This window comes from Panthera onca, chromosome B4 (genome assembly GCF_046562875.1).
Source record: "Panthera onca isolate mPanOnc1 chromosome B4, mPanOnc1 haplotype 2, whole genome shotgun sequence".
Taxonomy (NCBI): Eukaryota; Metazoa; Chordata; class Mammalia; order Carnivora; family Felidae; genus Panthera; species Panthera onca.
In genome coordinates, this window is record NC_138345.1 from 29157349 (window position 1) to 29183877 (window position 26529).

Genomic DNA, 26529 nt, shown 5'->3' on the forward strand with positions numbered 1-26529 from the left:
TTAGAATGCTTGTTACTGTATAAGAAGTTACTCTCTGTTCATTCATTTCAGTTTTTTCTCTTTCTTTGATTCAGTTTGGGCAATATATGTTATTCTATCTTCAAACTCACTGATCCTTTCTGTGGTGTCTGATCTGCTGTTAAACTCTATCCAATGAAATTTTTATTTCAAATATCATAATTTTCACATTTAAGATTATCTTTTGGTTACTTTTTAGGGAGTTTTATATTTCTCCTGCTATTATCTATCTCTTTACCTGTCTACCAATATTTTTCTGCAAATTCTTTTATCAGTAACAGAGTTTTAAAAATCTTTGCTAATTTTCAGTATCTGGATCATCAGTGTATTTACTTCTATTTTTCCTTTTGATTATGGATTGTATTTTCCTGGTTATTCATATGTTTTATGATTTTTTTTAGTTGGATCCCAAGCATTATATTTAGAAAAATATTGGAAACTGTGGTACAATGTTTTATTTTCTAGAGAATCCTTACTGTTTCCTTTCTGACATTTAGCATGAAAAGCTAATCATTCGCATTCTTCTAAGAACTGATTTGAGCAGGAACTGATCCATATTTTAATTAAGTTGAGTTATTGTATGGTTTGTCTAACCCATAATCGTACATATTGCTGCTTCCCCTCAGGGGTTGATTTATTTGATCTTGCAAGTATTTTAGCAGGGAAGAGTTTGAACTCTGATTTTAAATAGTTTTGGTTCACATTTTGGTTCATTCCTGGTAGAACTTCAAATACAATTACCACAAGAACATGCAGGATGAGATTCCTCTGGTTTTTAGTTCCTCCTTTTTATAGTTGTGTAATTGCCAAACTATAAAACATTTTGTTATCCCCAAAAGCTTCCTTGTATCCCACTTACAGTCAGTCCTTTCCTCCCACCCTGGCTCTAGACAAACACGGATCTGTCACTATACTTTTACCTTCTCTAGAATGTCATATAAATGAAATCATATAATATATAGTCATTATATATATATATATATATATATATATATATATATATATATAGCCTTCCCTACTTCATCATGTATTTGAGACTCATCCATGTTGTTCTGTATATCAGTAGTTTCTTTGGTGTGAAGAGTATTCCATTGTATGACTATCCCACAGTTTGTAATCCATTCACCAGTTAATAAACATTTAGGTGGTTGGATGCAGTAACTATTTTGACTGTTATGAGTGAAGCTTCTGTGGACATTGTGTACAAGTCTTTGTGAGGATATATGTTTTTATTCATCGTGGATAGTTTCTTTGGAATAGGATTGGTGAGTTATAAATACATGTTTAACTTTATGAGCGATTGCTCATAAACTGTTTCCCAACATGGCGGAATCATTGTATGTTCCTACCAGCTCTCTATGAGAGTTCCGGTGGCTGCATATTCTTACCAGAATTGGTATTGTCAGTCTTTTTAATTCTGACCATTCCTAATGGGTACGTAGGCCTCCTTTTCTGCCATCTTTATGGCAAAATTGAGATGGGGAGGAGTTTGGTAAAAGAAAAATGTTTGGGTTCAGTGATTTGCCTTAGGAGCTTTTCTCATTCTAGTCTATCTGCCAGCTTAAATGACTGTCAAAGGCTCAGCTGGTTTTTCTTCATACTCTGAATTCTGTTTGTCAATGGTAGGCCTGCTTTTTCACGTGGCTGACTTGGCACACTTGGCACAACTAGGCCAAGTGCTCTTCTTTCTCCACCATGCTCCCTTTAGGTATGGATATGGCTTTGGTTCTTTGCTCATCTGCAAAGTGTTCTGCAGAATTCAGTTCATCACGTTTTCCTTATGTCCTCTCCTTTTCAATATCCTCAAGGAAAAACATAATAATTAGTAGGTGACTAACAGTCTGTATTATACTGGTATTCTACTTGTCTTACAGCACTGTTGTCATAATTTTTGATGATTTTAATATCCATGTAGAAGATCTTTCCAAATAATGTGGCCTCTTAGTTCACTGAATGATCATTCACTCTAATGATCTTATCTTCTATGTCAGCCACTAACCAACAAGATGATATCCTTTAGTCTTTGTCATAACCAATAACTGTTACTTTTCCATAATTTAAGTTTCAATCATCTTAATTTCTGGTCACTACCTCTTATCTTTCCCACTTAGTCTGTCTAATATTCTGACTCCAAAAGTCCTTTGATTCCATTGGGAACTATAATCCATTGGTCCTATTACATTTTACTGTCCCAAATACTTCTTCTATTCTTACTTACCTAGCTTAAATTCCATGTTCCCTTATTATTATTGCTCCCACACATAGGTACTTAACTCTCTTGCCCTGTCATGCTTTATTGATTTTATTTTGTTAAACTGCAACCCTCATCAAATCAATCCCTATATTTGTGGCTTCTAAATCTGAATAGAAGATGGTCCTCAAGCATGTGTATAGTCTCATATTTATGATTAGTAACTCTAGTTACTTCATTTTCCTGCTCTCCTGAATGACTAATTCAGTTTTCCCACTCTTCTATATGGGTATAGATCTTTACCATGACAAAAAAAATATATGAGCATATGAGTATGTTTTAAAATGTGACGTTGAATAAGCATATTCCTCATGGAGAACACTCTGAGAATCCTAACTGTATATAAGCATCTAGATTTGTTTATCATAGGTTGTCTCTGATTTACAAATCACCACTCTACTATAAAAGGTTCAGTCATTGTGACTTTTTTTTTTAAGTCATTGTAACATTTTAATCTGTCACTATTTTTTCCTCAAAGTCTTCATTTGCTTATTGAGGGTGAAAGACTATAGCTCTTGATAAGTATACTTATATTCAGAAGTTATAATTAGTGTTAATTTTCTAACACAAAGAGATATTTATAAGGTATATACAGAATTGCTACCTTTTTTTGGCTGCTCATAAATTTCAGGAGTCTAAATCTGGGATGCTTGATTTTCTACAACTATGTAGAGGAGAATGAGAAGAGATGCATAGTTGGGTATGTCATTCATGGGCCACTCCCCAGAATGTACTCTCTTCCACTTTCTGGGAGAATTTGCTAGTATAGCATTTGGAGCACAATTTCTTGTCTTATATGTTTGAAGGGACATAAATTATAGACAAAAACTATTTTTAAAAACAAATGTACTATAATATAGATGGGTATGCATATGGGTTCTGAAATTAAAAGTAACTTTGTTTTATTCTTTTCAAAAGGTTGGGGATGATCTGAATTCATTCTTGATATGTTGTTCACAATTTGCAGCTCAGTTAGAAGAAGCAGCTAAGGAAGAACGTCATGTATGTATTCTGCATAAATTATGGAATCCAAAATATCATTTATTGTTTTAATTTAAATTATTGGTACTGTTAATAAATTTTATACTAATACATTTTATATTTATTAAAAATTGCTATTAAAATAATTATAGTGATAAAATATTTTAAAGCTATGTTGGTTGTTTGAATTTGGATGTAATATCATGTAGCAATATTAGTCTAGATACAATGCCTTAATGAGTTACAAAAGGCATTAGAAAGTATTATTTTTTTTTATTCTTAACATAGGCATTTAGATCTGTGAATTTTCCTTTAAGTACAGCATTGATAGAGTCATTGGTATTTTTCATGTTTACAGATGAAAATATAGTATTAAGAGTATTTTTATTTTAGTGTTTTTAATAAGGTAAATTATATTACAAAGGCAATATGTCATAATTAATGAAAATTTTAAAAAACACATGCATGAAGAAAACAAAAATTTGTTGTGGCCTGTTTACATAAGGATTTTTATGCTGAGTTAGTTTTCTTCTATTCTTAGTTTATTGAGGTTTTTTTTTTTTTTTAACCATCAAGGAGTTGAATTTTATCAAAACCTTTTCTTGAATCTATTGAGATGATCATGTGGTTCTTGTCCTTCATTTGTTTATGTGGTGTATTACATTGTTTCATGTTATTACAAATAGTGAGCCAGGCTTATGTTCCAGACATAAATCCTACTTGGTTTTACCTTTTAATTTGCTTTTGAAATCTGTTTGCTAGTATTTTGTTTAAGATTTTTGCATCATTATTAATCAGGGATATTGGTCTGTAGTTTTCTTGTGTCTTTGTCTCGTTTTGATATCAGGATAATGCAGGCCTCATGGAATAGGTTTGGAGAATTCCTCCTTTTTGATTCTTTGGGAGAGTTTGAGAAGGGTTGGTGTTTTAAATGATAGAATGCCCCGGTGAAGCCATCTTGTTCTGGGTTTTTCTTTGTTGGGAGGTTTTTGATTACTGCTTCAGTTTCCTCACTAGTTATAGGTCTGTTCAGATTTTTTAATTTTTTCATGGTTTGGCCTCAGTAGGTTATATGTTTCTAGGAATTTATCCATTTCTTCTAGGTTATCCAATATTTCGGCATATAATTGTGTATAGTAGTCTTTTATGATCTTTTGTCTTTGAGCAAAGTGGACATCATTGTAATATATCCTCTTTCATTTCTAATTTTAATTATTTGAATATTCTCTTTTTTTCATAGTTAATCTAGCTAAAGCTTGTTACTTTTGTTAATCTTTTTTTTTATTTTTTAATTTTTTATTTTATTTTTTTTTAAATTTTTTTTAACGTTTATTTATTTTTGAGACAGAGAGAGAGAGAGCATGAACGGGGGAGGGTCAGAGAGAGAGAGGGAGACACAGAATCTGAAACAGGCTCCAGGCTCTGAGCTGTCAGCACAGAGCCCGACGCGGGGCTCGAACTCACAGACCGCGAGATCATGACCTGAGCTGAAGTTGGACGCCCAACCGACTGAGCCACCCAGCGCCCCTTTTTTTTATTTTTTAAGTTTATTTATTTTGAGAGAGAGGGAGAGAGACAGACAGACAATGTGAGCAGGGGAGAGGCAGAGAGAGAAACCCAAGCAGGCTCCACATTGTCAGGCAGAGCCTGATGTGCTTGAATTCACGAACTGTGAGATCATGACCTAAGCTGAAATCAAGAATCAGAGGCTTAACTGACTGAGCCACCCAGGCGTCCCCTTGTTAATCTTTTTAAAAACAACTCTTGGTATCATTTTTGTTTCCTATCTCTATTTCATTTATCTCTGCTCCAATATTTATTGTTTCCTTTCTTTTGCAAACTCTGGCTTTAAACAAATTTTTTTTTGTTCCTTTAGATAAAAGGTTATTGTTTGTGATCTTTTTATTTATTTAATTTATTTTTTGAATATTTATTTATTTTTGAGAGAGAGAAAGAGAGAGAGACAGAGAGAAGGGAATAGAGAATCCCAAGCAGTCTCAGCACTGTTAGTGCAAAGTCTGATGTAGGGCTTCACCTCAGGAACCATGAGATCATGACCTGAGCTGAAATCAAAAGTTGGATGCTTAACCAACTGAACAACCCAAGTGTCTCAGTTTGTGATCTTTTTAAATGTAAACACTTACCTCCATAAACTTTTAGTACTGATTTTTGCCAAATCTCATAGTTTTGGTATTTTGTGTTTTGTTTTCATTTATCTTCAGATATTTTCTAAATTCCATTATGATTTTTTCTTTGATCCATGGATTGTTCAAGAGCATGTTGTTTAATTTTCACATATTTGTGGATTTTTTTTTGTTTTCTTTCTACTATTGATTTCTAATTTTATACCATTGTGTTTAAAAAGATGCTTTGTGTGATTTTGATCTTAAAATTTGTTAAAACTTGTTTTGTGTCCTTAACATGTAGTCTGTCTTGGAGAATGTTCCATGAGTGCTTGAGAAGAACATGTATTTTGCTGTCGTTAGGTGGAGTGTTCTGTATATGTTTGTTATGTATATCTATTTTACAGTATTGTTTAGTCCTTCATTTCTTAAAAAATTTTTTTTATGTTTATTCATTTTTGAAAGACAGAGACAGAGCACAAGCAGGGGTGGGGCGGAGAGAGAGAGGGACACAGAATCTGAAGCAGGCTCCAGGCTCTGAGCTATCAGCACAGAGCCAGAAGCGGAGCTTGAACTCACGAACCACGAGATCATGACCTGAGCTGAAGTCAGATGCTCAACCGACTGAGCCACCCAGGCGCCTCTAGTCCTTCATTTCTTATTGATATTCTGTCTGACTGTTCTTGCCATAACTGAAAGTGGGGATATTGAAATGTCCTAATATTATTGTGTTGCTGTCTGTTTCTCCCTTTAGTTCTGTTAGTGTTTGCTTCACATATTTGGGTGCTTTAATATTAGGTGCATATATATTTATAATTGTTATATATTTCTAGTGAATTGGCCCTTTTATCATTATATATATCTTTCTTTTTTCTTTATTTTTTGACAGTTTTGTCTTAATCTCTATTTTGTCTAAGAATGGCCACCCTTGCTCTCTTTAAGTTCCTGTTTCTATGGAATATCTTCTTCTGGCCTTTTACTTTGAGCCTGTGTGAGTTCTAAGATTTAAAGACAGCCTCTTAGAGGCAGCATATAGTACTTGTAGGAGATGCTTACTATTGCCATTATGTTTATGCTTTCTGTTTGGTAGCTTTTGGTTCCTCTTTTTCTCTCTTGGTATCTTCTTTTGTGTTTTGTTGATTTTTTTGTAGTGATGTATTTTGATTCCCTTCTTGTTTCCCCTTGTTTATATTCTATAGTTATTTACTTTGTGGTTACCATTGCAATTATATAAAACTTATTAAAGTTACAACAATCTATTTTAAACGGATAACAACTTCAATTACATATAAAAACTCTACTATTTACATCCCTGCCTCTCCTACTTTATGTTATTCATGACATAAATTACCTCTTTTTACATTGTATGCCCATTAACTTAAGTTTATAATTAGTTTTCATCTTAAAAAATTCTGTACCAAATTTATAAGTGATTTATTTGCCTGCTTAAGAATACTACAGGATATTTGTTGATATGTTTATATTTTTAAGGGAATTTTATATTTTTGTATGGTTTTGTGTTGATGTTTATTGTTATTTCTCTTCAACTTTTAGGACTCCTTCAGGGTTTCTTATAAGGAAGGTCTAGTGGTAATGAATTCTTTTCAGCAGTTCTTTTTATCTGGGAAAGTCCTGATTTCTCCCTTATATTTGAAGAATAGTTTTGCAAGATATAGTATTTTTGTTTGGCAGTTTTCTTTCAGTGCTCCCTAATAGCCCATAATCTTAATGGTTAAAAATTTGCTGATGATCTGGTATAAACTTTCTTATATGTAATGTAGAACATTTTTCTTGCTGTTGACAAGATTCTATCTCTGTGACTTTTGACAGCTTAGTATGATGTATCTCAGTGTAGATTTCTTTTGATATTTTCCTAATTGGAGATCTTTAAGCTATTTGAATTTGTATGTCTATTTTCTTTTCAGATTTGGGGAATTTTTATCATTTCTTCAAATAAGTTCCATGCCTGTTTCTTTTTTCTTCCTTCTTCAGTTCCCATAATTCATATTTTGTACCATTCCATGGTATCCCATGTATCCTTTAGGCTCTCTTTATTTTCCTTCATTCTTTTCTTTTTTTTTCCCTTTTCTGTCTTGATTATTTTGAAGATCTTGTCTTCTAGTTTTCTGATTCTTTCTTCTAATTGGTCAAGTCAGCTGTTGCATTCCTGTAATGGATTTTTCAATTCAATTATTGTATTCTTTAGTTCCAGAATTTCTGTGTGGTTTTTCTTCATAGTTTTTATTTTTTTTCTTGATATTCTCATGTTTATGTATGGTTTTTCTCATTTCCTTTGGTTGTCTTGTGCTCTCTTTTAGCTCATTAAGTATCTTCATGATGACAGTTTTGAATTCTTCATAATTCATACATTTCTGTTTCTTTAAAGTTAGTTTCTGGAGGGGCACCTAGGTGGCTCAGTTGGTTGAGCATCTCACTTTGGCTTAGGTCATGATCTCATGGTCTGTGGGTTTGGGCCCCATGTAAGGCTCTGTGCTGACAGCTCAGAACCTGGTGCCTGCTTTGGATTCTCTGTCTCCCTCTCTCTTTGTCCCTCCCCCATTTGTGCTCTTTCTGTCTCTCAAAAATAAATAAACTTAAAAAAAAGATTAGTTTGTGGAGATTTAATTTGTTTTTTTGAATGTGCCATGGTTCCCTCTTTCTATGTCTTGTTACTTTTTGTTGTTAGAATTTTGGCATCTCTTCCAGACTTTGTGGTCTGATTTCCTATAGGGAAGACTTTCTCCATTCAGCCTGCCTAGATACTGGAGGCTTCTTAGGCCCTTTTTGGGTAGGCATTCCCTCTGGGTTTATGTGTGTAATCTTTGAGGCAGGTACTCCCAGTGGTGCGGTTATAAATTTCAGTAAGGAACTCCACCTACTGTCTATTTTTGGTACTGCAATCTCTGGTGCTTCATGTACTCTGGTGAATGGTTGATGGTCTTAGTTCTCAGAGATTCTGGCACCCTATTGCTGTCAATACTTGGATAGAGGCAAGAGGGAAACTGGCCATTTGGGCAACCTCCTGGCTCCCAAATCAGAGTGTTGAATATGTGTTCTACTCCTTTCCATCCCCAGAGGGAAGACAAGAGTTGGGGATTTCTTCCCAATTGTGCTACAGTGTCAGGATAGGGAGAGGCTCTGGCAAGTTAATGTTGAGAGTATAAGTTTTTTTTTTTTAAGTGGTGTTTGATGTTGATGTGGTTGGTCTTGTCCTTGCCTAAGGTACAGGAAACGTTAAAGTTTAACTGGTTTTTGGATTTCTCAGAGGCATTTGGTTTGTTTGATGTAAAATCCCTGTCTTTGTGGGGGAAGGAGGGTTTCAGGCTTCATATTCACTATCTTGCTGACAAAGTCTTATTTCTTTAATGAGGAATGATATTAAAAATGCCCAGTGATTCTGGAGTGTCTTTGCTTTTATGCCGTTTCAGCAGACAGAACTAGGAAATGTATACAGGTATGCACACATACCATATACATAGTTCATGTGCTCATATTTCTACATAAAAATAAAGTGCACATGTACACACACACACACACACACACACACATACATGAACAGACACATTTAGAAATCTCAAAATCTCAGAGACACCTTTAATTCTAGTCTCTCACCTCAGGGCTTGTTCTTGCCTTCCTCAATTTCATATGTATACTTCTTTCCATAGTGAGAATCCTAACTCTTAACATCAACACATTTATTCTTTTGCTGAACCCTATAATACTTACAAGATTGTTTAAGGATTTCTTGTTATATCACTATAAAAACAAATCTACTAAAGAGATTTCATGATTTCTTTTATACTATCCCCCTACCTCATCCCTTGGCAGTACTCTTTTCCAAGACTGCGTATAAGGTGTATGTTAAATTCTGTATTCATGAGTTACTTGGATTAGTTCTTTTTTCTTTTTCCTTTACTAGTTTTACCTATTTGAAGGCAAAAACTCTAACTCAAAAATATATGTATATACCCTCATATTCATTGCAGCATTATTTACAACAGCTAAGATATAGAAGCAACCCAATGTACATCAATAGATGAATAGATAAAGAAGATGTGGTATCTATATGCAATGGAAGATTACTCAGCCATAAAAAGAATGAGACCTTGCCATTTGTGACAACATGAATGGACTTTGAGTGTTTTATGCTAAGTGAAATAAGTTAGAGAAAGACAAATGCCATATGATTTCACTTATATGTGGAATCTAGAGAAGAAAACAAATCAACAAACAAAGAAAAAACAGAAACAGCCATAAATATGGAGAACAAACAGGTGGCTGCTAGAGATGATGGGAGTGGACAAAAAGGAGTAAAGGGGAGTGGGAGTTTCCGGCTTTAAGTTATGTAATGAATAAGTCAGAGGGATGAAAGTTAAAGCATAGGAAATGGTACTGTAATCATGTTGTATGGTGACAGATGATAGCTACACTTGTGGTGAACATAGCATTATATATAAAGTTGTCAAATCACTATGTTGTATGTCTGAAACTAATGTAACATGTGTCAATTATACTTCAATAAAAACAGAAATACTATGAGATGTTTTTTTGGAGAGATAAAAATAATCCAGAGGAAAGGTCTGAGTAACAAGTAGAGCAACCTACATGATAAATGTAGTAAATATTGAATAAGTGTATATATGTATATGCGTGTAATATAAATATATATTAATAACCAAATCTTATGGATTAGAAAATATGATAGAATAAAAATGCATGATAATTATCACGTACATCAGGAGAGAACTTAGACTTGGAATTAATTGCAATTGAAATATAATCTAAGGTCCTTGTTTGGGAGAATAGTAATGACTTTAATAAGTTAGGTATTCCTATTAAAATTTATTTTTAAAAAATATATGTTATGTGTTGAATTTTTATCCTAGTAGAGGAAAATTGAATGACAAAAAAAAAAATCCAAAAGATTCTAAAAAAAGAGAGGAAAAAATAATTAGAAAGTAGATAATGGAAATAAATCTAAATATGTCAGTAAATATACCAATTAAAGGAAAAATTTGGTTAAAAATGAATTCAAACTATATGTTTACTAGAAATATATTAAAGCATAAAAATACAGAAGGGTTGGGGCTCCTGGGTGGCTCAGTTGGTTAAGCGTCTGACTTCGGCTCAGGTCACGATCTTACAGTCTGTGAGTTCGAGCCCCGCGTTGGGCTCTGTGCTGACAGCTCAGAGCCTGGAGCCTGTTTCAGATTCTGTGTCTCCCTCTCTCTCTGCCCCTTCCTCACTCATGCTCTGTCTCTCTCTGTCTCAAGAATAAATAAAAACATTTAAAAAAAATTAAAAAAAATACAGAAGGGTTGAAAGTGAAGAATTAAAGAACAGAATACTTAGGGAAAGGTTTAACCAAGGATATGAGATATCTGTACACTAAGAACTATAAGATATTGATAAAAAAATTGAAGAAAGAAATAAATGGGGATATATTTGGTGTTCATGGATTGGAAGAATAATATTGTTAAAATGTCCATGCTACTCCAAACAGCCTGCAGATTCAGTGCAACCCATATTAAGATTCCAATGATATTTTCTCACAGAAATAGGAAAAAATCCTAAAATTTGTAAGAAGTGACAAAAGACCCCAAACAGTCAAAGCAATCTTGAGAATAAGAACAAAGCTGGAGGCATCAGTCTTCTATTTCGAACTATATTACAAAGCTATAGTTATCAAAATGACATGGCATTGGCATAAAAGCACGTGGATTGATGGGAAAGAATAGAGAGCCCAGAAATAAACCCATACATATATGGTCAATTAATATATGACACAGGAGCCAGGAATATACAGTGGAGAAAGGATAGTCTCTTCAATAAATGGTTTTGGGAAAACTGGACCCTTCTCTTACACCATGCACTTTTGTGCATCAACTCAATATGGATTAAAGACTTGAATATAAGACTTAAAACGATAAAGCTCCCAGGTGAAAACTTGGGCTAAGCTCCTTGAAGTCAGTCAGTCTTGGCAATGATTCTTTTGCATGTGGTATCAAAAACAAAGGTAACAAAGCAAAAGTAAACAAATAAGACTGTATCAAACTAAAAATCTTCTGCACAGTGAAGGAAACCATCAACAAAATGAAAAGACAACCTAAAGAATGGGTGAAAATGTTTGTAAAGCACATATCTGATAAGCTGTTAATATCCAAAGTATATATAGAACTTCTATATATATTGGGGGGAAACCCAAACAGTCCAATTAGAAAATGGGCAGGGGAACATTTTTTCCAAAGAAGACATTCAAATGGTCAATATGTACATGGAAAAGTGCTCAACATCACTAATCATTACGGTAATGCAAATCAAAACCACAGTGAGATATCACCTCATACTTGTTAGAATGACTATCATCAAAAAGACAAGCTAACAGGATTGGTGGTCAACATGGCAGAGAACTAGGAGGGCCTGAAGTTCCCTCGTCCCGCAACCACAGCAGTGTTGAGGCCAGAGGACTTGGAATTCCAAGAGTCTGGGCTGCAAAATGACAGAGACATCTCCAGGGGCCCATTGGACAACTTGGCAGTTCATAGGTGTGTGATTGTGAATGGGAAGAGACAAAAGGGTGGCATAGGCACAGAGGGGAGGGATCCCCTTCTGCGGAGAGACAAAAGGAAGAGAAAGAGAGGTTGTACAAGTGTAGGATTGTATTTGGACAAGAGAAAAACCATGGACCAGGGATTGGAAAAAATGGAGATAGTTCCAATTTCTAACTGTGGGACTTTCTCCAGACTGGGGCAAGCTGCCCTGTTCACACACCTGGGGGGGGGGGGGGCAGGGGAGCCAGCCCTGGGCTCAGTAACTAGCTCAGAGGTACAGTCTGCAGTTGGAGAGTATAATCCCCTCCCTTGAGTGCTGTGGGGAGGACAAGAGCCATTCCAAGGACAAGGACCCTGCTTGTGTCCGCCAGCCAGAGGCCCTTTATCAGCTAGGTGGAGTGGCTCTACCCTGGAACTGGAGCACACAGTACAGGATCCCTTAAGACATGGGGGTTCAAATCTCAGCTGATCACCTAGGAGGCACCAGAGACTGTGGATCAGGACAAACCACCTTGCTTGTGCCGGTGCAGCATTGTGAGAAGCCAGATGCCCTTTGTGGATGGGGTGGAGTGGCACTTTCCCTGAACCAGGGAGTGAGGAGTGGGATCCTTTAAGACATTGAGGTTTGAATCTCATCCGACGACCTGGGAGGTGCGGGAGACTGGAGTGAAAAAAACTGGCTTACTCGTGCCCCTGAAAGCACTGTGAAGATGGCCTAAACAAAGTGGCTTGGGACAACCCATCCAGGGAGGAGAGACTGGCATGTCACCATTTTTCTCCCTATCACCAATGATGTGGGGCTTCAGGGAAAGGACAAGGGGCCCACAGTGGAGGTATGATGTGCCTACACCAAACCACGCCCCTTGGTGCCTGGTAACTATGTATCTACCAGAGCAAGATTGATACTTACCAACCAGACAGCCCCTCCTCCAGACCAGCCCAGACACTGGTTCCAAGGCATCCAAGGCACCCAAGCAGTTTTGCATTTTCTGATTTAATTCTTGGTCAGTTCTTGATACACACACACACACACACACACACACACACACACACACACATATATATGCATATATATACACACACACATATATACATATAAAAATACACACATATATATGTATGTATATATGTATGTATATATATATTTATAAGTGTGTGTATGTATATATGTGTGTGTGTGTGTTTGTGTGTGTGTGTGTGTGTGTGTGTGTGTGTGTGTGTGTGTGTGTATTTTTTCCTGTTCTTTTTCTTTCTCTTATTTCTTCTCTAGTCTGGTTATTCTGGTTGTTGGTTTGTTTAGGCAGACATATTTATTCTCTTTTGTATCTCCTCCTTTATTTTCCTCTCTCTCTCTGGAGTAAGCCATATAGTTTCTCTGCCTGGTCAATTTTCTTTTCTTTTTCCCTGTCCCTGTCATTTCTCTCTTTGTAAGGGATAAGGCTTCTTCCACCACCAGCTCCTCCTTTTTTTAGTTTTTTTTTTTCCAGGATTACTTCAACGAACAAATCAAAGCACACCTGATGGAAGGTCCAAACCACCACTATGAGTAAGGAGATAAAGCAACCAGAGTCAAAACAACAGAGAGCACATAACACACTCCAAAAACATCTCCTGAAGGGTCAGGGCCTAGACAGCATATGACCCCTTTTTAATATAGTTGCTCACAGGTGCAGGACACAAAACAAGCTATTAAAACACATAAGGGAGAAAAAACTAGCCAAAATGATGAAACAGAAACATTATTCTCAAAAGAAATTCCAGGAAGAAATGACAGCTAAAGAATTGCTCAAAATAGATATAAACAATATATCTGATCAAGAATTTAGAATAATACTTATAAGATTAATCACTGGGCTTGAGAAAAGCATAGAAGACAGTAGAGAATCTATTGCTGCAGAGATCAAGGAACTAAAAAATAGTCATGACAAATTAAGAAATGTAAATGAGGTCCAAAACAAACTAGGTGCAGTGACAGGATAGAAGAGGTGAGGCAGAGGGGAGAATAAGTGAAATAGAAGATAAAATTATGGAAAATGATGAAGTTGAGAAAAAGAGAAAAAAATACTGGACCATGAGGGGAGAATTAGAGAACTAAGTGATTCAATGAAATGTAATAATATCCATATCATAGGAGTTCCAGAAGAAGAAGAAGAAGAGAGAGAGAAAGGGGCAGAAAGTTTACTTGAACAAATCATAGCTGAGAACTTCCCTAATCAGGGGAAGGAACAGACATCCAAATCCAGGAGGCACAGAGAACGCCCTTCAGATATAACAGGACTAGGTCTTCTCCATGGCATATCATAGTGAAACTGACAAAATACAAAGATAAAGAGAGAATTCTGAAAGCATGTAGGGACAAATGGGCCTTAACCTACAAGGGTAAATACATAAGGATAGTAGCAGACCTATCCACTGAAACTTTGCAGGCCAGAAGGGAGTAGCAGGAAATATTCAATGTGCTGAATAGGAAAAGTATGCAGTCAAGAATCCTTTATCCAGCAAGGCTGTCATTCAGAATAGAAGGAGAGATAATGGCTTTCCCAGACAGACAATAATTGAAGGAGTTTATCACCACTAAACCAGCCCTGCAAGAGTTCCTGGGGAGGACTCTGTGAGTGGAATGTTGTAAAGACTACAAAGGACCAGAGACATCACCACAAGCATGAAACCTAGAGATAACACAGTGGCACTAAACCCATATCTTTCAGTAATAACACTGAATGTAAATGGATTAAATGCTCTAATCAAAAGACATAGGGTATCTAGGGCACCTTGGTGGCTCAGTCAGTTAAGTGTTTACTTTGGTTCTGGTCATGATCTCATGGGTTCATGAGTTTGAGCCCCACGTTGGGCTCTGTTCTGACAGCTCAGAGCCTAGAGCCTGCTTCAGATTCTGTCTCCCACTCTCTCTGTCCCTCCCCTGTTCACACACCAACACTCTGTTTCTCAAGAATAAATAAAGATAAAAAAATTTAAAAAACAGGGTATCAGAATGGATAAAAATCCAAGATCCATCTACATGCTGTCTACAAGAGACTGATTTTAGACCTGAGGACACCTTCAGATTGAAAGCAAGGGGATGGAGAACAATCTATCATGCTACTGGAAGTCAAAAGAAAGGTGGAGTAGCCATATTTATATCAGACAAACTAGATTTTAAACTAAAGGTTGTAACCAGAGATGAAGAAGGGCCTTATATCATAATTATGGGGTCTATCCATCAAAAAGAGTTAACAATTATAAATGTTTATGCACCCAATTTGGAGGAACCCAAGTATATAAATCAATCACAAACAATCTTATTGATAAGAATATGGTAATTGCAGTTGACTTTAATACTCCACTTAAAGCAATAGACAGATCATTTAGGCAGAAAATCAATGAAGAAACAATGGCCCTGAATGATACACTGGACCAGATGGACTTGACAATATATTTAGGACTTTTCACCTAAAAGCAGCAGAATACACATTCTTCTCGAGTGCACATGGAACATTCTCCAAGATAGATCACATACTGGGTCACAAAACAAACCTCAGTAAATACAACAGAATTGAGATCATACCATGCATATTTTCAGATACAGTGCTATGAAATTTGAAAACCAGAAGAAAAGTTTGGAAAACCTCCAAATGCATGGAGGTTAAAGAACATCCTACTAAAGAATGAATGTGTCAAACAGGCAATTAAAGAAGAAATCAAAAAATATATAGAAGCAGATGAAAATGAAAATACAACACTCCAAACCCTTTGGGATGCAACAAAGGCAGTCCTAAGAGGAAAATACATTGCAATCCAGCCTATCTCAAGAAACAAGAAAAATCCCAAATACAAAATCTGACAGCACACCTAAAGGAACTAGAAGCAGAGCAGCAAAGAAACCCCAATGCCAGCAGAAGAAGATAAATAATAAAGATCAGAGCAGAAATACACAATATAGAATCTAAAAAAACAGTAGAACAGATTGATGAATCCAAGAGCTGTTTTTTTTGAAAAAATAAACAAAATTGATAACCCCCTAGCCAGCTTCTCAAAAAGAAAAGAGAGAGATCCCAAACAGATAAAATCATGAATGACAAAGGACAGATGACAACCAACAACACAGAAATACAAATAATTATCGGAATACTATGAAAAATTATATACCTATAAACTGGACAACCTGGAAGAAATGGACAAATTCCTAGACCCACACACACTACCGAAACTCAAACAGGAAGACAAAATTTGAACAGACCCTTAACCAGCAAAGAAATTGAATCAGTTATCAAAAATCTCCCAACAAATAAGAGCCCTGAGCCAGATGGCTTGCCGGAATTCTACCAGACATTTAAAGCAGAGTTAATACCTTTCCTTTTCAAGCTGTTCCAAAAAATAGAAATGGAAGGAAAGCTTCCAGACTCATTCTATGATTACCTTGATTCCCAAACCAGAGACTCCACTAAAAGGAGAATTACAGGCCAATATCCCTGATGAACATGGATGCAAAAATTCTCAACAAGATACTAGCAAATCGATTTCAACAGTATATTAAAAGAATTATTCACCACAATCAAATGGGATTCATTCCTGGGCTGCAGGGCTGGTTCAATATTTGCAAATCAATCAATGTGATACATCACATTAATAGAAGAAAGGATAAGAACCAAATGATCCTATCAATAGATGCAGAAAAAACATTTGACAAAATACAACATCCTTTCTTTATAAAAACCCTCAAAAAGTTGGGATAGAAGGAACATACCTTAACATCATAAAAGTCATGTATGAAAAGCCCACAGCTAACATCATCCTCAATGGGGAAAAACTGAGAGCTTTCTCCCAGAGATCAGGAACATGACAGGGATGTCCAGTCTCACCACTGTTGTTTAACATAGTGTTGGAAGTCCTAACCTCAGCAATCAGACAACAAATTGAAATAAAAGACATCCAAATTGGCAAAAAGAAGTCAAATTTTCCCTTTTGGCAGATGACATGATACTCTACATGGGGAACGCAAAAAACTCCATGAAAAATATGCTAGAACTCATACATGAATTCAGCAAAGTTGCAAGATATAAAATCAATGTACAGAAATAGGTTGTATTTTTATACACCAATAATGAAGCAACTGAAAGAGAAATCAAGAAATCGATCCCATTTACAATTTCACCAAGAACCATACAATACCTAGAAATAAACCTAATCAAAGAGGTAAAAGATCTGTATGCTGAAAACTGTAGAAAACCTATGAAAGAAATTGAAGAAGACACAAAGAAATGGAAAAACATTCCATGCTCATGGATTGGAAGAACAAATATTGCTAAAATGTCAATACTACCCAAAGCAATCTACATGTTCAATGCAATCCCTATCAAAATTGCACTAGCATTCTTCTCAAAGCTAGAACCAACAATCCTAAAATTTGTATGGAACCAGAAAAGACCCCAAAAAGCCAAAGTAATGTTGAAAAAGAAAAAGCGGGAGGCATCATAATCCCAGACTTTAGTCTGTACTACAAAGCTGTAAGCATCAAGACAGTATGGTATTAGCACAAAAACAGACACATAGACCAAAGGAATAGAATAGAGAATCCAGAAATGGACCCACAAATGTATGGCCAACTCATCTTTGACAAAGTAGGAAAGGGTATCCAATGGAAAAAAGACAGTTTCTCTAGCAAATGATGCTGGGAGAACTGGACAGCAACATGCAGAAGAATGAAACTAGACCACTTTCTTACACCATACACAAAAATAAACTAAAATGGATGAAAGACCTAAATGTGAGTCAGGAAACCATCCAAACCCTTGAGGAGAAAACAGGCAACAGCCTCTTTGACCTCAGCCACAGGAATTTCTTGCTTGACACGTCTCTAAAGGCAAGGGAAATAAAAGCAAAATGAGCTATTGGGACCTTATGAAGATAAAACCTTCTGCATTGTAAAGGAAACAACAAAACTAAAAGGCAACCAACGGAATGGGAGAAGATATTTGCAAATGACACATCGGATAAAGAGTTAGTATCTAAAATCTATAAAGAACTTACCAACTCAACACCTGAAAAACAAATAATCCAGTGAAGAAATGGGCAGAAGACATGAATAGACACTTTTCCAAAGAAGACATCCAGATGGCCAACAGACACATGAAAAGATGCTCAACATCATTCATCATCAGGAAAATACAAATCAAAATCACATTGAGATACAATCTCACACCGGTCAGAGTGGCTAAAATTAGCAACTCAGGAAACAACACATACTGTTGTGGATGTGGAGAAATGGGAACCCTCTTGCAATGTTGGTGGGAATACAAACTGGTGCAGCTGCTCTGGAAAATAGTGTGGAGGTTCCTCAAAAAAATTAAAAATAGAACTACCCTACAACCCAGCAATCCACTACTAGAATTTATCCAGAGGATACAGGAGTGCTGATGCATAGGGGCATGTGTACCCCAATGTTTAAAGCAGCATTTTCAACAATAGCCAAATTATGGAAACTGATGAATTGATAAAGAAGATGTGGTTTATATGTAAAATGAAATACTACTTTGCAATGAGAAATAATGAAATCCTGACACTTGCAGCAATGTGGATGGAACTGGAGGGTATTATGCTAAGTGAATTAAGCCAGTCAGACAAAGACAGATACCGTATATTTTCACTCATATGTAGAACTTGAGAAACTTAACAGAAGACCATGGGAAAAAGGGAAGGGGAAAAATAGTTTCAAACACAGAGGAAGGCAAACCATAAGAGACTCTTAAATACAGAGAACAAACCACATTGATGGAGGGGCAGGGGAGGGGAGAAAATGGGTGTTGGGCATTGAGGAGGGCACTTGTTGGGATGAGCACTGGGTGAATCCAATAATTTATTACGCCCTTTTGATGAATTGACCATTTGGTATTATGAAATAGTAGTTCATATGTCTGTGGTAATATTTCTCATCCTGTAGTCTGCTTTGTCTGATATTGATATAGCTACTCTAGTTTTCTTATGATTAGTGTTGTCATAGTATCTCTTCTACTTAACCTATTTATATCTTTCTATTTGAAATGTGTTTCATATAGACAAACCTTTTTTTTTTTATTTTCAGTCTGGTGATAACTGCCTTTAGTTGGAGTGTTTTGAATGTATGTATTTAGTATAATAATTAACAAGTTTGGGTATAAGATTGCCATTTTTTGGGGGATCTGTTCCCACATCTTGCCCTGACTTAATTTACTTGAATCATTTTTTAGTATATCATTTTGTCTCCACTACTGGTTTATTATCTATAATCTCATTTTATTAAACAAATTTTTAAATTAATATCTTAGAAATAAACAGTAGAAAGTTTGTCTTTTTTTTTTTTTTTTTTTTTTTTGCCAGGTAGTTTTGTGTAACGTGTAACATGAAAATTGCAATTACTTTAATGGAATAAAAAATGTGATTTCTTTTTATATACTTAAATCTCATATTCTAAAATGTTAAATTTCTTTTTATGACATTCTAATTTTAAATAGTCCTTAAATACCAAGAATATACAAATATATCTCCCAACTTAAAAGAATAAAAAGGTATGTCTAAATTATTATTAATTAGTTCAGATTCATTATACTTTAACAACCACAATGGAAAATAGTATGGAGGTTCCTCAAAAAGTTAGAAATACCATTTGATCCAATAATTCTACTACAGAATATTTATTCTGTGTTTATTCAATATTCTACTAAAGAAAATGAAAATACTAAGTTGAAAATATATCTTCAACCGTATGTTTATTGCAGCATTATTTACAATCACCAAGGTATCAAAGCAGTCCCAAGTGTCCATCAATAGATGAATTGGTAAAGATGATGTAGTATGTACACAGTGGAATATTACTTAGCCATAAAAAAGAGTGAGGTCTTGCCATTTTTGGCAATACAGATAGACCTAGAAGATACTGTGTTAAGTAAAATAAGTCAGACAGAGAAAGACAAATGTCATATGATTTCACTATATGTGGAATCTGAAAAACCAAATAAAGAAACAGCAGAATCGGATCTATAAATACAGAGAACAAACTGATTGCCAGAGGGGAGGAGGTAGAGGATGGGCAAGATGGGTGAAAGGGAGTAGGAGATATAGGCTTCTAATTATGGAATCAATAAAATCATGGGAATTAAAGGTACAACATAGGGAATATAATCAGTGGTATTGTAATAGTATTGCATGGTGATCGATGGTAGCTACATTTGTGTAGCATTACTTACAGAGTTGTTGAATCACTATGTATACCTGATACTAATATAACATTGTGTGTCAAATATACTCAAAAAAATTAAAAAGAAAGTAACTATGTAATTAAATATAAAATACAAAAAATAACACATTTTTGGTTTTTGAATCCTCTTTTTTCATATAATATAAAAGACAAAAAACATAAATCATTTATAAATCTATGTTAATGAGCACACAATGTGTAAAAGCCTACTTCATGACAATAAAAGGGGAGGGTGAAGCTGTATAGGAACAGAGATGTATAATTTTAAATTTAAGTTAGCACTAATTCACACTATAAAAGTTTATGATACTCATTGTAACCCTAAGGTAACTACTAATAAATAATTTTAAAATATACAAAAAAGGCAAATGAGAAAGGAACCAAAACAGTATATTACAAAAAAAAATTAAACTAAACAAAAGGAATTAATAGAGGAACTGAGTTTCTTAAAAAGTATGATATACAGAAAAATAGCAAACCGACAGAAATAAATCCTTCTGGGTAGGTAGTTACATTAAATATAGATTAAATTCTGCATTCAAAAATCAGATTGGCATTTCTATGTTTAACTTGTTTCAGGAGTCTCTATACTGTTTTCCACAATAGTTTCGCCAACTTACAATACCACCAACAGTGCACAAGAGTTTTCTTTTCTTCATATCCTTTCCAACATTCATTATTTCTTTCTCTTTTTTATACTAGTCATTCTGATAGCTGTGAAGTTATTGTTGTGGTTTTGATTTGCATTTCCCTGATAATTAGTGATATTGAGCATCTTTTCATGTGTCTATTGGCTATCTGTATGTCATCTTTGGAAAAATGTCTATTCAGTCTGCCCATTTTTTAAATTGGATTGTGTTTTTCTCCTCCTCCTCTTCCTCCTCTACTTCCTCCTCCTCCTCCTTTACTTCCTACTCCTTCTCCTTCTTTTTCTCCTCTTTCTCCTCCCCTCCTCCTCCCCCTTCCTCCTCCTCCTCTTCCTCCTCCCCTCCTCCTCCCCCTTCACAGCTTCTTCCTTCTTCTTTTTGGTTTTGAATTGTATAAATTCTTTGATATTTTGGATATTAACCCCTTATCAGATATATCATTTGCAAATGTATTCTCCCATTCAGTAGATTGTCTGTTTGTTTTTAGATGGTTCATTTGCTGTGAAAAAGCTTTTTATTTGGTTGTTATCTTAATAGTTTATTTTTGCTTTCATTTCCTTTTCCTTAGCAGACCTAGCTAGAAAAATGTTGCTATCATTGGTGTCAAAAAAATAAAAAAAAATTACTGTCTGCATTCTCTTCTAGGATTTTTATGGTTTCAGGTCTCACATTTAGGTCTTTAATTCATTTTAGCTTATTTGCATGTATTATGTAAAAAAATTGATCCAGTTTCATTCATCCATTCATTTGTTTTAATTTACATCCAAGTTAGTTAGCATATAGTACAATAGTGACTTCAGGAGTGGAATCCATTGATTCATCCCCTACATATAACACCCAGTGCTCATCCCAACAGGTGTCCTCCTTAATGCCCCTTGCCCATTTAGCCCATCCCCCTACACACAACCCATCCGGCAGCTCTCAGTTTGTTCTCTAAATTAAGAGCATCTTATGTTTTGTCCCCCTTCCTGCTTTTATATTATTTTTGCTTCCATTCCCTTATGTTCATCTGTTTTGTATCTTAAATTCCACATACGAGTGAAGTCATATGATATTTGTCTTTCTCTAATTTTGCTTAGCATAATACACTCTAGCTTCATCCACATTGTTGCAAATGGCAAGATTTCATTCTTTTTGATTGCCAATACTGCCATTGTGTGTGTGTGTGTCTAAATCTCTTTCATACATATATGTATGTATGTATACACACACACACATACACACCACACCTTCTTTATCCTTTATCCCTTCATCCGTCAATTGACATTTGGGCTCTTTCCATATACTTTGGCTATTGTCAATAGCACTTCTATAAACATTGGGGTCCATGTGCCCCTTTGAAACAACATACCTGTATCCTCTGGATAAATACCTAGTGGTGCAATTGCTGGGTTGTAGGGTAGTTCTATTTCTAGTTTTCTGAGGAACATCCATACTGTTCTCCAGAGTGACTGCACCAGTTTGAATCCCCACCAGCAGTGAAAAAGCGTTCCTCTTTCTCTGCAACCTTGCCAACATCTGTTGTTGCCTGAGTTGTAAATGTTAGCCATTCTGACAGGTATGAGGTAGTATCTCATTGTGGTTTTGATTTGTATTTCCCTGATAATGAGTGACATTGAGAATTTTTTCATATGTCTGTTGGGCATCTGGATGTCTTCTTTGGAAAAGTGTCTATTCATGTCTTTTAGCTTTTTCTTCACTGGATTATTTGTTTTCTGGCTGTTAAGTTTGATAAGTTCTTTATAGATTTTGGATACTAATCCTTTATCTGATAAGTCTTTGCAAATATCTTCTCCCATTTCATCAGTTACCTTTTAGTTTTTCTGATTGTTTCCTTCTCCATGCAGAAGATTTTTATTTTGATGAGGTCCCAATTGTTCATTTTTGCTTTTGTTTCCTTTGCCTCTAGAGACATGTTGAGTAAGAAGTTGCTGTGGCTGAAGTCAAAGAAGTTTTGCCTGCTTTATCCCTAGGATTTTGATGGCTTCCTGACTTATGTTTAGGTCTTTCATCCATTTTGAGTTTATTTTTGTGTATGGTGTAAGAAAGTAGTCTAGGTTCAATCTTCTGCATGTAGCTGTCCAGTTTTCCCAACACCATTTGCTGAAGAGACTGTCTTTATTCCATTGGATATTCTTTCCTGCCTTGTCACAAATTAGTTGGCCATACATTCGTGCGTATATTTCTGGGTTCTCTATTCTATTTCTTTGGTCTATGTGTCTGTTTTTGTGCCAATATCATCCTGTCTTGATTCTTACAGCTTTGTAGTACAGACTAAAGTCTGGGATTGTGATGCCTTCCACTTTGGTTTTCTTTTTCAACATTACTTTGGCTTTTTGGGGTCTTTTTTAGTTTCGTACAAATTTTAGCATTGTTCATTCTAGCTTTGAGAAGAATGCTGGTGCAATTTTGATAGGGATTGCATTGAACGTGTAGATTGCTTTGGGTAGTATTGACATTTTAGCAATATTTGAATGACAGCCTAACTGGATACAGAATTCTTGGCTGTATATTTTTCCAGTTCAGTTGAATATATCCTGCCACGCCTTTCTGGCCTGCCAAGTTTCTGTGGATGGGTCTGTTATGAACCTGGTCTATCTTCCCTTATAGGTTAAGTACTTTTTTTCCATTGCTGCTTTCATAAATCTTTCCTTTTCTATGTATTTTGTGAATTTGATTATGATATGCCTTGTTTATGGTCAGTTTCTGTTGAAGCACAGGAGTTCTCTGTGCTTCTTGGTTTTGATGTCTGTGTCTTTCCCTAGGTTAGTTAGAAATGGCTTCCACTGTGATTTGCTCACATAGATCTTGTACCCTTTTTTCTTTCTCTGTATCTTCTGGGACTCCTATGATTTTGATGTTATTCCTTTTTAATGAGTCACTGGGTTCTCTGATTCTTATGTCGTGCTGTTTTGCCTTAGTTTTCCTCTTTTTTTCTGTTTCATTATTCTCCATAATTTCACCTTCTATATTGGTGATTCATGGCTCTGCTTCATCCATCCTTGCTGCCATGACATCCATTCAAGATTGCATCTCAGTTTTACCATTTTTAATTTTGTCCTGACTAGATTTTAACCCTTTTTCTCTGCAGAAAGGGATTCTATGCTTTTTCAACCCCAGCTAGTATTCTTATTATTGTGATTCTCAATTCTAGTTCAGACATCTTCCTTATATCTGTGTTGATTAAGTCCCTGGCTGTCCTTTCTTCCTGTTCTTTCTTTTGGGATGAATTCCTTCATTTGGTCATTTTTGGAGGAAGAAAAAGAATTAATAACATAAAAAATTAAAATTAAAAAATTAAAAACAACATAAAAAGTTAAATAAAGGAAGCTAGATCCTAGTGTGTTTTCATCTGGTTATTGAAAGAAGCTTGATAGAATAGAGGAAAAAGGGAAAGAAAGAAAAGTAAGGAAATGTTTAAAAACTTTAGAAAAGTATATAATGGAATAAAATGAAATGAAGAAAGTAAAATAGAATAAAACATTTCCAAAAATAAAAAAATATAGTAAAAATTAAAAAAATTAAAAAGCAGAAAATAAAAATAAATTTTTTCTTTTTCTGTATCCAAGAATAAGAAAAGAAAAATAAATGAAACAACAAAAAAAAAAGAAAACAGAATAAAGAAGTAATGAATAGATGGAGCAGCAAACAGAATGAAATCCCAATAAAATTACATCCAGTTTCCCCTAGAAGTCTAACTATGAAGCACTTTATAGTTCGTACACTAAGCAGGCAGACAGACTTGTGCTCTAGGGCCTGAGCTTGGTTGGCACAGTTGGATGAGGCTTGGTGTAATGGCTCTGTTCTCCCACTATGTGGCTCTGCTTAGGTGACTGGGGTGGATTGGTGTGGCATGCATGCATGGGAGAGGTTTAATTGATGTCACCCAGCTTCCCAGTCTCTGGTGTCAGAACTCTGTGTTCTCAACAACCAGTCATCAAGTACCCCTCCTTTGTCTCCAGCTTCCATCCACTTCCTGTTTCTACACTGTACATATCCAAACTGTCAGCCTGCCAGGTGGCACCTTCCTCATGAATTATATCTCATATGGGGCTGTGTTTCCATACCCTTCACTTCTGAGAGCCCTGCAGCATCAACTCTGACCCTCTAGGGGACGCCCTTGCTGGGCAATGGCTGGCTGCCGGCTTGCCCCTGGGAACGTTTGTGTGGTCATGCTTTTGCAGTGGTTCAGAGATTGTGGATGGTGCCTACTTGCCCCAGAAAAAGTTCCTGTGATTGCATGGCAGCAGAGGTTCAGAGATTATGGCAAATGCAACACACAGCCAGTGCCAGGTTTCATCTGAAGCACCCTGGTGTCTTTGTTCCAATACCAGCAAACATGGCTGTTCTCTGGGGTCCGCTGGGACCTTTGCCTGTAGGGAGGCTCTGTGGCTTCTACCAAATTCCCTCCTGGCAGGGGAATCACTTCTCCCCATGTGGGCTGTAGACCCCTCGGACCTCACTGTCTGCTCCTGAGGATTCACCCTTCCCACCAGAGCTCCATCAGGTATTGAGCTGTGGAGTTTTTTCCAGACTCTGTGTTCCTCTGTTTATAGAGTGCTAATGGTATTGAAACCATCTCCTTTTTCCTTTCTCCCTTTCTTGTTCAGTCACTTGTGGGTATTTCCACTCTTTCTCTTTCTCTCTAGCTACTTTTGGGGGAGTGCTTTTCCTGCACTCTCCCCCCTTTTATGTTTCCTCTATCTGCAAAAACAGCTCCCTATCCTCTGTGGTTTCTCTCTCCCCCAGTTCACCTCTCTGCTGTGTACCTATTGAATTCTGTGGCTCAAGTTATGCAGATTGTTGTGTTAATCCTCAGATCAATTTTCTAGCTGTGCAAAATTCAGTTTCATTCTTTTGCATATAGCTCTCCAGTCTTCCTAGCACCATTTATTGAAGAGAGTGTCTTTCCCTATTGTATATTCTTGCCTTCTTTGTTGTGGATTATTTGACCATATAAGCAGGGTTTATTTGTGGATTTTCTATTTTGTTCCATTGATCTATGAGTCTATTTTTGTGCCAGTATCATACTGTTTTCATTACTACAGCTCTGTAGTGTATCTTTTTTGTTTTGTTTTGTTTTGTTTTTTTTAGAGAGAGAGAATGCAAGCAGTGAGAAGGGCACGGTGGGGGCGGGAGGGGGGAGAAAGAGAGAGAGAGAGAGAGAGAGAGAGAATCTCAAGCAGGTTCCATACTCAGCATGGATTCTGATGTGGGACTCGATCCCAAAACACTGAGATCATCACTGAGCAGAAATTAAGAGTTTGAGCAGAAATTAAGTTAGATGGTCAACCAACTGAGCTACCCAGCTGCCCCACTTTGTAGTGTATCATGAAATCTGGACTTCTGATACCTCCAGCTTTGTTTTTCTTTTTCAAGATTGCATTGGCTATTTGCAGTCTTTGTGGTTCTATATAAATTTTGGGATTATTTATTCTAGTTTTGTGAAAATGCTAGTATGTTAGTATTTTGATAGGGATTGTGTTGACTCTGCAGATTGCTTTGGGAAGTATGGACATTTTAAGAATATTAAATCTTTCAATCCATTAGCATGGAATATCTTTACATTTGTTTGTGTCATCTTCCATTTCTTTCATAAGTGTTTTATAGTTTTCAGAGTACATGTCTTTCACCACCTTTGTTAAATTTATTCCTAGGTATTTAGTTTTTGTTTTGGTATAATTGTAAGTTCTCTTAACTTCTCCTTCTGCTAATTTCTATAAGTTTA

At 35.8% G+C, this 26529-nt stretch overlaps 1 protein-coding gene across 3 annotated transcripts in view; it reads left to right on the forward strand.

Annotated features, from left to right (window-relative positions):
- LOC132695414 (coiled-coil domain-containing protein 7-like) overlaps positions 1–26529 on the forward strand; it is a 134682-nt gene that overhangs the window by 8392 nt on the left and 99761 nt on the right. For all 3 annotated transcript variants that reach the window (XM_078450290.2, XM_078450292.2, XM_078450291.2), the window contains exon 4: positions 3188–3271. In XM_078450290.2, coding sequence (XP_078306416.2) covers positions 3188–3271 — 84 coding nt within the window. The remainder of the gene's footprint in view (positions 1–3187; positions 3272–26529) is intronic.